Genomic DNA, 15,469 nt, shown 5'->3' with positions numbered 1-15,469 from the left:
ATTCCTGACACTATATATGCCAAGCTGATGCCCTGATTAGCTCTTCCTTTCTATTCCATTTATTTGCTTATTAGATAAGAGAGAAACTGAGAGGGGGCAGGGAGATAAGAGAGGGAAAGTGACAGAGAGAGAAACCTGCAGCCCTGTTTCACCACTCATGAAGTATTCCCCTGGAGGTAGGGGCCAGGGACTTGAACCTGGGTCCTTGAACACTGTAATATGTGCATTTAACCAGGTGTGCCACCACTTGACCCCCTCTTAAAAAATATTTTTAAAACAAAACAAATTAAAAATTTACTTTAAAAAAAAAAGCTCAAAATCACCTTCATAAACATGTATAAGAAATACAATATTCCTTTATAGAAGAAAACAGGGTACTGGACTTATAAAAAATCAACTTGAATGAAAAAAAAAAACTTAAAGTATTAGTTGTGTGAATAAGCTTAATTGTTTCAACACTGAGCTTTGGATGTAAATATTTCAATATAAATAGTTCACAAATCAAGTTGAGAAACAAATCTTTATTGTCTAGAAATATATATATATAAAAAACCCACAAAAGACGCGTTATTCTCTCATTTCTCCATCTTCTTCCTCTTCTTCAACCCCTCTGATATAAAGGACATTATTACACCTGCAAATAAAATACAGGTCACATATTAGGGTGAGATGTACAACTCCTCGGGGAAAGACAGAAATGCACTCTCATGTAAGTCAACATTCCCTTAAATAAAGTGATACTCGAAAAAAACTAATCAAAAACAATCTACTTGTTGTTCCATGTAAGACTTTAATTACTGTAAGATCTTTTCATTATAAAAATATTGAGGGCCACATTCATAACATCTTTTTCTTTAAAAAAGTTAACACATTTGCTAGGTAGCACATACTATGTAAAAAACAGGTTATCAAATAGTATCTAATATTCTAAAGGGGATAGTATTAGAAATTTTTTGTCACTGTCAGGACTTCAGGACTCCAGGCTGACTGACTTTCAGAGAGACAGACAGACAGACACAGCCCACAGAACGGTGGCGTCTGCTGTGCCACAGCAAGCTCACGCAGTGTATGCACCCCATGGGGCTGGGCACAGGGCGTGGACATGGGTGAGTGTTTATCAGCGCCGTGACTAGCAATTAGAGAGGAAAATTTTGTTCTAGAAAATGAGTATAACAAAATACGCATTAGCTAGACCCAACTAAAAGAAAAACCACGGTCCTACAGGTAAAATCATTGAAAATGATCACCACTGAGATACAGAAATATATTTTAATACTAGAAGACTCATTCAGATGAATACTTCCAAAATATGTAAAGTCTTGAGAGGGGCGGGGGACAGATGCAGCAGACAGAGACAGACATCTGTCCCACTACTTGTGAAGGGTACTCCTGCAGGTGGGGAGCGGAGGCTCAAACCCAAGTCCCCACACGTGTATGTGCACTTCCCTGGGTGCACAGCCAGCTCCCTAAGCAAGTATTCCTAATATTGATCAGTAACTCCTTAGACTACTGCTGTTTTGTTACCTTATTAAAACTTCACCCAGATGTCCCGACAATGCTCCATCTATGTATTCTTCAGTATTTGCAAGCTTTCAAACAAAAAAAAGAGAGAGAACTATATCAGTAGAATCATACAGAGAAGGGAAATGAATGAAGGAACTTATTAGCTTACTGTTATCTATGCCAACATTTACCTAGAACATTAGTTTTCCATCGATGCTGTACTTTGTTTTCATATAAACATTCAGTAAAATTAACATTGATAGACATAGTTAATATATAATAAAGTTCTCATTTTCAACATAATTTTTACATGTCATGTAACATATTCTATCAGACATTAAAACAATGTGTTAAGAGTTTCTAATTTATAAATAAGACTAGAAAGCTCTATGAAAATCCAGTTCTTCCAAACACCAATTTATCTTGGAATAATAATCTTATGTTGTATTGAGGAATCCAAAGGGCGCATACAAAAGCTACAGCTAAAACGCAAATAAGCAAGCAAAAAAAAAAAAAAAAAATCACATCAGTCAACAATGAAACCAATGAATAAGAATTGTTAATAAATTCTTTTTGGGTGCTTGGGCTTTGCACCACAGTGAGTCTACTGCTCCCAGAAGAGCCCCGTCTTCACCACCTTTTAATCTCAGAGACAGAGGGAGAAAAAGAGGCGAGACACCACTTCACTGATCCACCATTCATGAAGCTCCCCAGGCGCTGTGCGCCACCATGTGGTGCCAAGGGCTCAAATTCAGGTCTTCACACCTGGTAAGGCGTGCCCTCTACTAGATGAGCTATCTCTGACCCCTAGAACTAAGGTTTTTAAATATGAACCAATAAATAGCAAAAGCAATTTCTGAAGACTGGTCAAAGAATTAAAGTTTACTTTTACAGTTAATTATTTCAGGAACTCTACTATGACTAATTTTGCATTGAAATTCTTAGCTTTCTTTCTACATGTAATTTATGAGATTTGTGATTTTTAAAAATCACAATTAGTGCTAAGACTCATAAAAGGAAGGAACAGGACAGAAAAGAGATGGAATTTCCATTAACTAGGTGAGCGGCAATGGAGAAAAGAAGATATGACTTCAGGCATTTAAAACATGTTAATAAAGTTTACTGGATATCGTTTCTCTGAAGAAAATAAAGTATTTTGTATACCCAGAGAAGATGATTTTGTCTGGGAAAAAAAAAACTGGTTGCTGTAACAATTAGTTTAGTAGGTATTAGATCACAGAAATACTGTGGCAAGATCAAGTGATTTTTGGCAGTTAACAACTAACTTGTTAACTGACATTTAACTTTTTAGCTTATACAGTAAATTCAGTCATTTGAAGTTCAGTCCCCGGCAGCACATGTACCAGAGTGGTGTCTGCTTCTCTCTCTCTCCTCCTAGCTTTCTCATAAATAAATAAATAAATAAATAAATTCTTAAAAAAAAAAAATCCAAACTACTTGCTTGGTGTATTCTTGCACTGGAATGCTACTTTCTCACACTTGAGTTTTAATTCAATCTAGTCTATCTAAATTTACTTTTTTTCCTTTTAATTTACTTATTATTTGATAGATGCAGGGCAGGGAAGATAGGGAGGAAAAAAGACAAAGAGAGAGACACCCGCAGCCCGGCTTCACTTATGAGGCTTATCCCTGCAGCTGGGAACAGGGGCTTGAACCTGGGTCCTTGCGCACTGTCATGTGTGTGTGTGTGTGTGTGTGTGTGTGTGTACTTAACCAGGTACACCACCGCCTGGCCCCTAAATTTACTTCAGAGAGGCTTTTCCTGGTATTTTAACCAGCAATGCACATTGCAGCTACATACAGCTATTTCATTTCTGCCCTTTCTCCACAGCATTTATCATTCCCTAGTATCACAACAAATTTTACATATCACTGTTTCCCACCAACAAAACCAAGTTGAGAGTAGAAACCCTATTGTTCACTGTTATTTTCATAGTCTTGGGCATCCACATAATAGCAACCGAATAAACACGTGCTAAGGAGACAAGCTCAAAGGCATTATCTATACTGTCGATTACTCGGAGGCTGATTTCATAACACTACCAGGCCCACTAGAAAGCTAAACTTAAGGAATAATAAATGGGTAGCCTTTATCCTTTTAAAATGTATTAAGAGATGAGAAATAGAACTAGAATATCACTCTGGCACATGCAGTGCCAGGGTTCAAACTCAGGACCTTGTGCTCTTAAGTCTAACAGTCTAGCCACTATACCACCTCCTGAGTGACTATTCTTTTTTGAACTAAAATTCAATTACCATAGAATAAAAGGCATTCTCTGAAAGCATGTAAGTCATTGATTTTTAATACATTCGCAAAGCTGTACATTCATCACTATTATCTAATTCCAGAGCATTTTTTAGGACAATGGATATTTTTCTATGGCCTTTCTACACGATTCCTGCTTCATGAACTTTCTAGACTAAAACCACACACTATATAGGGAAATCAGTAACGAGCATTTGTTCGAGTGGTAAACTCTTTAAATTAAGGAGAATCTCAACTCTTACTTCTAAGTATTCATACCAGCACTCTGTCTTAAGAACTGCCAGGTAAGTAATACTTGGACGCAAGACCCCTGTCTAGATTATCTATAAATGCACCCATCATCTGCTATTAATCAATCACAAAATGACCCCTGCTTTGGAACATTATCCTCAACAAACTCTTGCCTCAAAAATCTGGCCGGAGGGCAGAGAATGCAAAGGACTTCCATGCCTAAGGCTCTGACACCCCAGTCCCAGGGCAAAAGCTGAGCAGTGCTCTGGTTAAAAAAATAAAAGCAGGGAGTCGGGCTGTAGTGCAGCGGGTTAAGCGCAGGTGGCGCAACGCATAAGGACCAGCATGAGGATCCCGGTTCGAACCCCAGCTCCCCACCTGCAGGGGAGTCACTTCACAGGCGGTGAAGCAGGTCTGCAGGTGTCTATCTTTCTCTCCTCCTCTCTGTCTTCCCCTCCTCTCTCCATTTCTCTCTGTCCTTTCCAACAACGACAACAACAATAATAACTACAACAATAAAACAGCAAGGGCAACAAAAGGGAATAAATAAATAAAATAAATATTAAAAAAAAAATTTTTTTAAATAATAAAAGCAAAAAACACTGCTCAGGATACTTGATACTCACTATAAAAACAAAATACTGGTGAGGGTGAGAAGAAATCAGAACCCTTGTGCATTACTGATAGAATATAAAATGGTATGGAAGTTTTACCAAAAAATTAACTGCATGACCCAGCAATTCCACTTCTGGATACATACTCAGGAGTAGAAACTAACAGACATATATATGCACCCTTGGTCATAGCAGCATTATTCAGAATAGCCCGAAGGTGAAAACAACTCAAATGTCCAACAGAATAGATGAACTGCAACATGAACACACACTGGAACACTATTCATCTGTAAAAAGAGACTGATCAGTGGATGCCACGTGGGTGAACCTAGAAAACACAGTAAGCTAGACAAAAGGACAAAGATCATGTGACTTCACTTATACAATATACACGACAGGCAAAAATACTATTTACCAAAAATCGAGTGCAAATGGAATGGGAAGGTTTTCTTTAATGGGAGCAGAGGGCTGGGGTGATAGCATAATGGCTATACAGAAAGACTTTAATTTCATGCCCGAGGCACCAAAAGTCCCAAGTTCAATCCCCAGCACCAATGGATGACAGAATTGAGCAGTGCTCTGGTCAAGAAATTTTTTTTTTTTTTTAACAAAAAGGGTAGAGTTAACTATTTGGATTGCAATGATAAAAACTACCAGAAATGGATAAAAATGGTGATCAATCTCCAACAATACAACTAATGCCACTGAGTTGTACACTTGGAAGTGATTAGTGATACTTTCACCATAATAAAAATAGACTGAAAATGTGACTGGAACATTTGCAAACGCTAATCTAATACACAGTCAATAAATCAATCCGCTGGTGAGCCTCAATTCCTTTTATGGAATTATTGGTGCTGTAAGACTTAAGAATTTCACTGGAAAATTTTTGGGGGGTGGGTGGCAGTATGTCTAAGTACTACTCAGCTCTGGTTTATGGTGGTGGCTGGGATTGGGGGTTGAACTCGGAGCCTCTGGTGCCTCAGGCAAGAAAGTCTATTGTGTATGCTGCCGAGTCACTTGAGTCACTTCTCCGGCCCTTGAGACAAACTGTACTGTTTCTGTCTTTCCAAAGGTGTGGCATTCTCATAGACAGACGCGGCATCACACTTTTATTTGTTTCCCTGATCATCAGTGGCTGAGTATTTTTTCAAGTCTGCTGGCCACCTGGATCTCTTCTCTAAGTAAACGTTCCATTCATAACCTCTCCCCCTTTTAAATGAGGTTGTCTGTTTTGCTGTTGTTGCTGCGTCTTGTGAGCTCTTTATATATTTTTATTAAGGCCTCTCCCTGATAATTTTAACTACTAGAAGTCCCATTTGTTGAATGGTTGAATTCTGGTTAATTCCTACGTCTGACCTAGTTTATCAGTTATAAGGGTCTTCCTAGTCTCGACTTTATTCCTAAATTCTGCTTTATGGCTCAATTTAATCCACTAATTCCTACAAGCCACACATAAACCTTGAAGAACAAAGTGAAACAAAATAAATACAATTTAATTAAAACTCATTAGCTTACCTGCATATTCATATAGCCATCTACAGATACCAGGTAGCCCTTGTACTCCATTCCCCACTTAAGCTTCACCATTACTGGTTTTCCTGTTAGTCCGTTGAGGAAAGGTTTGGGATTGAGGGGTAAACTCTATATGAAAAACAAAAAGGACTCATTACTTTCTTAACGAGGCTTTCATCAGCTTTTCTCTTCTACCAAATCACGGACATTTCATGGTATCAAAGTGAGTCGCTCTTTATAATTCTCACTTTTATTTGAAGGATACCAAATAAATAAAAATACCCAGTAAGGCAATTTCATCTTTAACCCACTGAATCTTTAAAAAGCAGCCACTATTTACTTAAGATACATAAAACAGGGCAGGGGCAGATAGCATAATGTTTATGCAAAGAGACTCTCATGCCTGAGGCTCCAAAGTTCTAGGTTCAATCCCCCCCCCCCACCAACACCATAAGCCAGAGTTAGGCAGGGCTCTGTTGTTTCTCTCTCTGCATCTCTCTCAAAAATAATATTTTTAAAAAGAAACAAAATATCTACTATACATCACTACCTGTTCCAGATTATAAAGAAACAAAAGTAAAGGCACTAAAATACTTCAATGCAGGTGACAGATCTCATCCCCAGGAAGCTCACAGTGGGAATGGAAGAGGCAAAACACATTACATCCCAGTGTAGTAAGATATGTGCTGTAAGTCACCAATACATAGGTGCTGAATCAACCAGGGGTTAGGAGAAAGGAAAAGTTGCCTGAAACAGTGTCATGGTTTAGAGGACTGCTATTTCTAGAAGAGATGGAGGCTGTCCTTTTTCTCTTTTTATTTATTTACTTACTAGTGGGAGGAGAACCAGAGTATGATTCTGACACACATGATGCCAGGAACTGAAACTTGTGACTCGTTTAACAGTGTATATGTTGTACCACCAGCCAGGCTGAGAGACTGTTCTAAACAGAGGAGGGAAGAGTACAGCCACACAGAAATTCCAGGGGCAAGACACACAGTTTGCATTGGCCATAAAGGATGCAGCGAGCAGATGACACCTGACACATCAGTTAGGACCTGAATTAGCTAGAATTTTATTCAGCAGTTTGAGCAATCACTTAATGCTGGCTTGTCCAGCAAAACAGTGAATTCAGATTTTCTGGCACTCACCTAAGAACCTAAAATAATAATAATAATAACCTGGCCACTAATCTATAAAACAAGCATATTCAGAGTGATTGCAAAGAAAAAGGGGTCTAAGATTTCCCTAAACAGACGACCCACCCCACCAATGTGTCCTGGAGCTCTGCTTCCCCAGAGCCCTGCCCCACCAGGGAAAGAGAGAGACAGGCTGGGAGTATGGATCAACCTGTCAACGCCCATGTCCAGCGGGGAAGCAATGACAGAAGTCAGACCTTCCACCTTCTGCATCCTGGGTCCATGCTCCCAGAGGGATAGAGAATAGGAAAGCTGTCAGGGGAGGGAATGGGATACGGAGTTCTGGTGGTGGGAATTGTGTGGAGTTGTACCTCTCTTACCCTATGGTTTAGTCAGTTTCCTTTTTATAAAGAAAAAGTTAAAAAAAAAAAAAAAAAGAGGGTGGGAGAAGCTATTTATAATAATAAATCATGCATACTGAAAAACCAAAAAAAAAAGGGGTCTAATGCATAACAACCCACCCAGCCAGCAAGTTATCATTTAAAAAAAAAAATTTTTTGTAATTTTATTTGTCTTCCCTTTTGTTGCCCTTGTTGTCTTTTTTTATTGTTGTTGTTGTTGGTGTCGTCATTGCTGGATAGGACAGAGAGAAATGGAGAGAGGAGGGGAAGACAGAGAGGGGGAGAGAAAGACAGACACCTGCAGACCTGCTTCACCGCCCGTGAAGCGACTCCCCTGCAGGTGGGGAGCCGGGGGCTCGAACCGGGATCCTCATCCTGGTCCCTGCGCTTAGCGCCACATGCGCTTAACCCGCTGCGATACCGCCCGGCTCCCAAGTTATCATTTTTTGAAACGTGTATTAAATCATACATATTCGTTTAGTGTTTCAATGGCTTCCAACGGCACGTGAAACGCAGCTGGAATCCAAAACCTGCCAGCAAATCCTGCCGTGGCCTTTCACAAACCGCTGCTGTATGAAATGGCTGTGGCTTCCTGTCAACTCCAGGAGGCCTTAGGGTTTATGTCCATGTTCTCTGCGCTTGGGGTGCTCTTCCTCCTGCTTTGCAAGGGGCCCAGAGTGTCGCTGACATCGCAGCGCCCAGGAATTCCGTCCCTATTGACTCTTCTAAAGCACCGGCCTGCCCTTGGCGGCTTCTGGGGTCGCAGCGGCCTTTGCAGTCAGTACTCCGTGCAACTGTGTGTGTGTATTATGTATGCACGTGTGTATGTGCGTGATATGCATGCACGTACGTGGTATGTATGCACGCGTGCATTTGTGTGATATGTATGCATGCGCATGACATATATGCACGCGCATGTAAGCAGGTGTGTGATGTATGCATGTGTGTGATATGTATGCACGTGTACACGTGTGTGATATGTATGCACGCGTGTGGTATGTGTGTGGTGTGTACGCACATGTGTGTGATATGTATACACGTGGGAGTGTGTGGTATGTATGCGCGTGTGATATGCACGCACATGTGTCATATGCATGCAAGTGTGATATGCACGCGTGCGCGTGACATGTGCGCGCACGTGTGTGATATGCACGTACGTGTGTGATATGTATGCCCGTGTGAATGTGTGTGGCATGTATGTGTGCGCGTGTGATATGCACGTACGTGTGTGATATGTATGCCCGTGTGAATGTGTGTGGCATGTATGTGCGCGTGTGATATGTATGTACATGTGTGTGATAGGCATTCACGCGCGTATGTGATATGCATGCACGTGTGTGATATGTATGCCCGTGTGAATGCGTGTGACATGTATGTGCGCGCGTGTGGTATGTATGTACATGTGTGTGATGTGCATTCACGCGCGTATGTGATATGCATGCACGTGTGTGATATGTATGCCCGTGTGAATGTGTGTATGTATGCGTGCGCGTGTGATATGCATGTACATGTGTGTGCTATGCATTCACGCGCGCATGTGATATGTATGCCCGTGTGAATGTGTGTGCTATGTATGCGCGCGCGCGAGATATGCACGCACATGTGTGTGGTATGTATGCACGCACATGTGTGTGTGTGTGTGTGTGCGTGCATGTGTGTCCACGCCTGTGCGCGCGCGCCAACACGGCCACCATCTGCCAGGCGTCCCCCCACAGCCGAGTGAGTCCGCACGGGCGCCCCCGCCGTCCCCAGCACCCGCAGCAGCACCCGCAGCAGGCAGCGTGGGCTTCGGAACCGCGGGGCGAAGGCGGACCTCTGGATGCCAGGGGGCGACCCAGGGCGAGGGACGGGCCCGGGGCCCGGGAGCTGCGGGCGGCCGCTCACGCGGAGGGAAGGGCCGGTGCTCGCCCTCCCGCCCCGCCCCGCCGCTCCGGCCGGCCGCCTCCTCCTTACCATCGTGCCGGGGGTGAGGCGGGGAAGAACTGCAGGCGAGGGGCCGCCGAGCCGGCGATGGTCTGTCCCGACCCGCGGAGCACCGACAGCAGGCGCCGGCGGCGGAGCTCCCAGAGAAATGGCCGCCAAAACCCGCGGGACCTTTCACCCGCCACGACGGCCCTTTCACCTCCTGTGATTGGACGCAAAGAGAAGCGTTGTGATTGGAGGAGATGGCGGGCTTGTCGCCTAGCAACCACTGTTGGCGGTCCTGCTGCTAGGCGCGGGGGCCTGTGGGAAACCCTCCGCGGCCGAGCGCGCGTGGAGAGAAGCCCAAAGGCATCTAAACTCGGCTACTTTCTTATTTTTTCCTTCGCCTCCAGGCTTAGCGAGGGGGCTCGGGGCCTGCACTACGAATCCACTGCTCCTGGAGGCATCTCCCCCTTTTTTTGTTGTTGTTGTTTCCCTTGTTACTGTTGGCTAGGACAGAAAGAGGAGGTGAAGACAGGGGCAGGCAGAAAGCAAGCCTCCCCACCCCCGCCCGCAGGTGGGAAGCCGGGGGCTTGAACCAGGATCCTTGCGCTTCGTGCCATATGCACTTAACCCTCTGCGCTACCGCCCGGCCCCCCGGACTCGGCTAATTTAAAGACTCTCCTGAGTCCTCACTTTTCCACAAGTTTTGAGTTGGGAGATAAGGGCTCCCTCTGCCTAGACCCTGTTAAAAAGATCATTTTACTGCGCAGTAGCGCAGCGGGTTGGGCGCATGTGGTGCAAGGCGCAAGGACCGGTATAAGGATCCCGGGTTCGAGCCCCCGGCTCCCCACCTGCAGGGGAGTCACTTCCCAGGCGGTGAAGCAGGTCTGCAGGTGTCTGTCTTTCTCTCCCCCTCTCTGTCTTCCCCTCCTCTCTCCATTTCTCTCTGTCCTATCCAACATCATCATCAATGGCAATAATAACAATAACGACAACAACAAAGGTAACAAGAGCAACAAAATGGGGAAAATAGCCTGCAGGAGCCGTGGATTCCTGGTGCAGGCACCGAGCCCCAGCAATAACCCTGGAGGCAACAACAAAAAAAAATCATTTTATAGAATTAACAGCACAATGATGAAGAGAGCTCTTCCTGCGGCCACAGTGGAATTGGGGATCCAGTACTAGCTGTAGGAACTTGGGGCATTTAAGCTCCGCCTCGCCATGTACTATTTCTACCCATTCCAAAAGGGGCTATATTGCTTTCTCCCGGAATGGTCGCACACCTTAGCCCAAAGCTCTTCCACACTCCGTCCCCTCCCGAACCTTGGCTCCTAAAACTATAAAGCGATGCAGACTGGCCCAGGTGGGCGAGGAGGGCGTCTGCACAAGGTGGCCGGGCGTGGGGTGGCCTGAGTGTGGGAGAAGGGGGGGGTGTCAGCCAAAAGGAAGCTGATGGGCCTCGCGACCCTGCAGAGTCCTTGGAGCTTCAGGCGTTGGAACCTAGGTAGGGTGACCGAGTTGAACAGGAGAGCTGTGCACACGGAGACCCAGTGTCAGGGTTTGAGGGAGGAGGACGCCTGTGCAGGAAGTTGAGGTGGCACAGGGCATCAGAGCTCAAGTGAGGAGTAGACTCAGAGGCAGTGTGACAGATTCATTATTTGCAAAAACACCAGTGGCAGGAATACTGCCCCCACCGCCATCCCCAAACCTGACACCAGGGTTACCACTGGGGCTCAGTGCCTGCAGGATGAAGCTACTGATCCTGGTGGCTTTCCCTGCCCCCCCCCCCCACTTTCTTTTTTAATAGAAATTGAAAGGGAAGTGGGAGATAGGGTGAGGGAAAGAGACATCCGCAGCATTCCTTTAGGACCCACGAGCCTGCTGGTGGCTTGAATCAGGGTCCTTGCACATGATAGTGTGGACTCTGGCAGGAATAAACTTTCTTTTAAAGTGACTTACAGATTTATAAGATAATAGGGGTACAGTTCCACTCCACACCACTCCCACCACCACAGTTCTGCCACAGCCCCCCTCCAACCCCTGCCCCCAGGATAAGCACCAAGGTCTCAGCGACCCCTTTACTGAATCACAGTGTTATCCTCCATGAAATTATTTGTGGGGGGATCGGTGGTAGTGCAGAGGGTTAAGCACAGGTGGTGCAAAGCACAAGGACTGGCCTTTAGGATCTCGGTTCGAGGCCCGGCTCCCCACCTGCAGGGGCGTGTGTCACTTCACAGGCAGTGAAGCAGGTCTGCAGGTGTCTGTCTTTCTCTCCCCCTCTCTGTCTCCCCTCCTCTCTCCATTTTGCTCTGTCTTATCCAACAATAACAGCAATGACAACTATATTAATAATGACAACAAGGGCAACAAAAATGGGAAAAATAGCCTCCAGGTGCAGTGGATTTGTAGTAATAATTCTGGAGGCAAAAAAAAAAAATTTGTATACGGGAATAAATTAAATTGACCTTGAATTATACTGGAATTCCCTGAAATAGCCATTTGGGGACTCTTTCCTGGGACTCGGTTGTGCTTTCCTGGGAATGAACTTTTTTTGGGGGGGTGGGGGAGTGGGGAATAAACTTTTAAGGATAATTGGAACGTTTTTCAACATCAGAGAAGGGAGTCAAAAATAAGGAAATCTACTCTGTTCCATTTCTCTTATTTATAAAAATTGTTAGCGGATCGTTATTTTTAAAGATTACTTTCTTATTTATTAGATAGTGACAGAAAAATTGAGGAGGAAGGGAGAGGACAGGGAGAGAGACACCGACACCTGCAGCGCTACTTCACCACTCAAGAAACGTCCCCTGCAGGTGGGAACCAGTGTCTTGAGCCTGGATCCTTGTGCACTGCGACATACGCACTCAGCCTGGTAAGCCACCAGCAGACCCTTTGGATAACTTTTCCCTAGTGTAATAAACCATAGATTCTCTTTAGATAGGGAAGATTAGCTACTAAAAGAATCTTAAGTGGAAAGAAGTCTACCAATCACTCAACTAGATGACCAGTATTGAATATTGACTTTTAAATACAGGTCTGTTCTTTGCCATACTTCCACAGGGTGGCACTGCTAAGTAAAATTTGTGCTTGACACACAAGCACTTGGGAGTTAAGTTAATCTGCACCTGTACAGACAGGGACTTCAATATCCAGAAAGCTAGCAAAACAAAGCTCACGGAATTGCTCCTAGATCTATGTATTCCAGTTTTAACCCACCTCACTTCTCCGTCGTCTCCAATGATCCAATTTAAATAAATCTTTAAAAAAAGGAAGCAAACAAACAAAAACCACCTGGTATTCTCTCTCATCTGCTACCTTGTCACCAGAGATGTCCCTTCCCCTACAAGACAAAACAAAAACCCAAACATTTTAATCTGCTTCTCACCAAAGCAAATCCCTTGCCAAAATTTTCTTCCAGCCTCACTGCTTTCTATCTATTCCACCAGGTCTGAATCACAGGACACGTTTTTTACAACTGGTCCTACTAACACATGATAAACTCTAGAAGTCCTTCTGTTTGCTCTGCTTGGGATATCTCTTCTCATCTGAATTCCATGGTTCAGCTCAAATGGACACTTGAGATCTGAAGCTTTTCCTTACTCCTCCGGGTCATTAGTTATGTTGTTTCAACATTAATACAGGTATTTGTGGGGAGTTCCGCGGTAGCGCAGCGGGTTAAGCACGTGTGGCGCGAAGCCAAGAACCAGCGGAAGGATTCCGAACCCCCCTCCCCCACCTGCAGGAGAGTCGTGAAGCAGGTCTGCAGGTGTCTATCTCTCTCCTCCTGTCTTCCCCTCCTCTCTCCATTTCTCTCTGTCCTATCCAACAACGACAATATCAAAACAACAAGGGCAAAAAAGGGAATAAATAAATATTTTAAAAAATATATGTATTTGTGCAAACTTCAAAGCAAGTAATAGTACTCACCTTGTAGTTCTATTCCCATGTCTTAATTTCACTTGTTTTTTAAAAATATTTATTTTATTTATTTATTCCCTTTTGTTGCCCTTGTTGTTTTATTGTTGTAGTTATTATTGTTGTTGTCGTTGTTGGATAGGACAGAGAGAAATGGAGAGAGGAGGGGAAGACAGAGAGGAGGAGAGAAAGACAGACACCTGCAGACCTGCTTCACCGCCTGTGAAGCGACTCCCCTGCAGGTGGGGAGCCGGGGTTCGAACCGGGATCCTTCTGCCGGTCCTTGTGCTTTGCGCCACCTGCGCTTAACCCGCTGCGCTACCGCCTGACTCCCTTCACTTGTTTTAAATTGTGGTTCGATGCAAAGATATTTGTGACAAATAGCTGTGGTCAAATAATATTTCAGCTATGAAGGCGAGAGGTTACTCTGTCAAGCATATGCCTTGTAAGTGTGATTCCACGGGCTTGATCCCTGGTATAGCTTAATGACAAAAAAGACAATAAAATAGAACATTATAAATGGTAGAGTGGTGCTATTTTATTATTTATTTATTTATTTATTATTGGATATAGACAGAAATTGAAAGGGGAGGAAGAAATAGAGGAGAGAGAGAGAGAGAGAGAGACCTGAAGCCTTGCTTCACCACTTGGGAAGCTTTCCCCCTGCAGGTGGGGACCAGGGTTATTTTTAACCTGGGCCCTTGCACACTGTAATGTGAGCATTTAACCAGGTGTGCCACCACCTGGCCCCATATCTATATCTTTCTCACAATAAAAATAATTGACATTTAAATATATTTCTATATGAAACACTACTTTTTTAATTTAAAAAAATTTTTAATATTTATTCCCTTTTGTTGCCCTTGTTTTATTGTTGTAGTTATTATTGTTGTTATTGATGTCGTTGTTGGATAGGACAGAGAGAAATGGAGAGAGATGGGGAAGACAGAGAGGGGGAGAGAAAGATAGACACCTGCAGACCTGCTTCACCGCCTGTGAAGTGAGCTCCCTGTAGGTGGGGAGCCAGGGGCTCGAACTGCGATCCTTATGAGGGCCCTTGCGCTTTGCGCCACTTGCGCTTAACCCACTGCGCTACCGCCCGACTCCCTTAAGTTTTTTTTTTTAATCTTCATTTATTTATTGGATAGACACAGCCAGAAATTGAGAAGGAAGATGGTTATAGAGAGGGAGAGAGACAGAGAGACACCTGCAGCACTACACCACTTGTGAAGCTTTCCCCCTGCAGGTGGGGACTGGGGACTCGAACCTGACTCCTTGCTCACTGTAATGTGTGCATTAACCAGGTGTGCCACCACTGGCACCTGGAGTGTTGATAAAGCAACACAATTTAAAAAACGTCCAATGAATTTTAGTGACTTACAAAAAAAGAAAAAGACAAAATGTATAACTGTGTCTTAATTCATTTAATAAAGCATGCATATATAACGAAAAAACAAATGGAAAGTAAAGCGAAAATGTTACGAATAGCTAATCTTTGGTTACAGGGTTATGGGCAATGTAAATATTTTTTATACCCCCACACCTACAGACAGACACCTAATTTTTGACAAGGGAGCCCAAAACATGAAATGGAGAAAGGAGACCCCTAGTCAACAAATAGTGTTGTGAAAAATTGGGTTGAATCATGCAGAAGAATGAAACTGGACGACCACATTTCAACATATATAAAAGTAAAATACAAATTGATCAAAGATTTAGATGTTAGGCCAGAAACCTTCAAATACTCAGAAGAAAACACAGAACTCTTTTTCATAAAAGTTATAGAAACAGCTTAACCCATTCAAATCCAATTGCAAGGAAAACAAAAGTAAAAATAAACCAATGAACCAATGGAACCATAGCAAACCAAAAAGCTTCTACAGCAAAAGGAATCGCCACCATAACAGACTTCCCTATGGCATGCGAGAGATCTTTATGTGTTATACATTGGTCAGAGGG

At 43.7% G+C, this 15,469-nt stretch overlaps 1 protein-coding gene across 1 annotated transcript; it reads right to left on the bottom strand.

Annotated features, from left to right (window-relative positions):
* Positions 1–501: 501 nt before the first annotated feature.
* Positions 502–9,817, bottom strand: SNRPF (small nuclear ribonucleoprotein polypeptide F). The gene is made up of 4 exons (XM_060195581.1): positions 9,644–9,817; positions 6,154–6,279; positions 1,525–1,589; positions 502–634 (listed from the first exon to the last, which is right to left on the bottom strand). The coding sequence occupies exons 1-4, from the start codon at positions 9,644–9,646 to the stop codon at positions 568–570; spliced, it is 261 nt and encodes an 86-aa protein (XP_060051564.1). The 5' UTR covers positions 9,647–9,817; the 3' UTR covers positions 502–567.
* Between the last annotated feature and the right edge of the window lie 5,652 nt (positions 9,818–15,469).

Source organism: Erinaceus europaeus, chromosome 7 (assembly GCF_950295315.1).
Source record: "Erinaceus europaeus chromosome 7, mEriEur2.1, whole genome shotgun sequence".
Classification (NCBI taxonomy): domain Eukaryota; kingdom Metazoa; phylum Chordata; class Mammalia; order Eulipotyphla; family Erinaceidae; genus Erinaceus; species Erinaceus europaeus.
The sequence above is the reverse complement of the archived record's forward strand: the minus strand, read 5'-3'. Positions and strand labels throughout refer to the sequence as shown.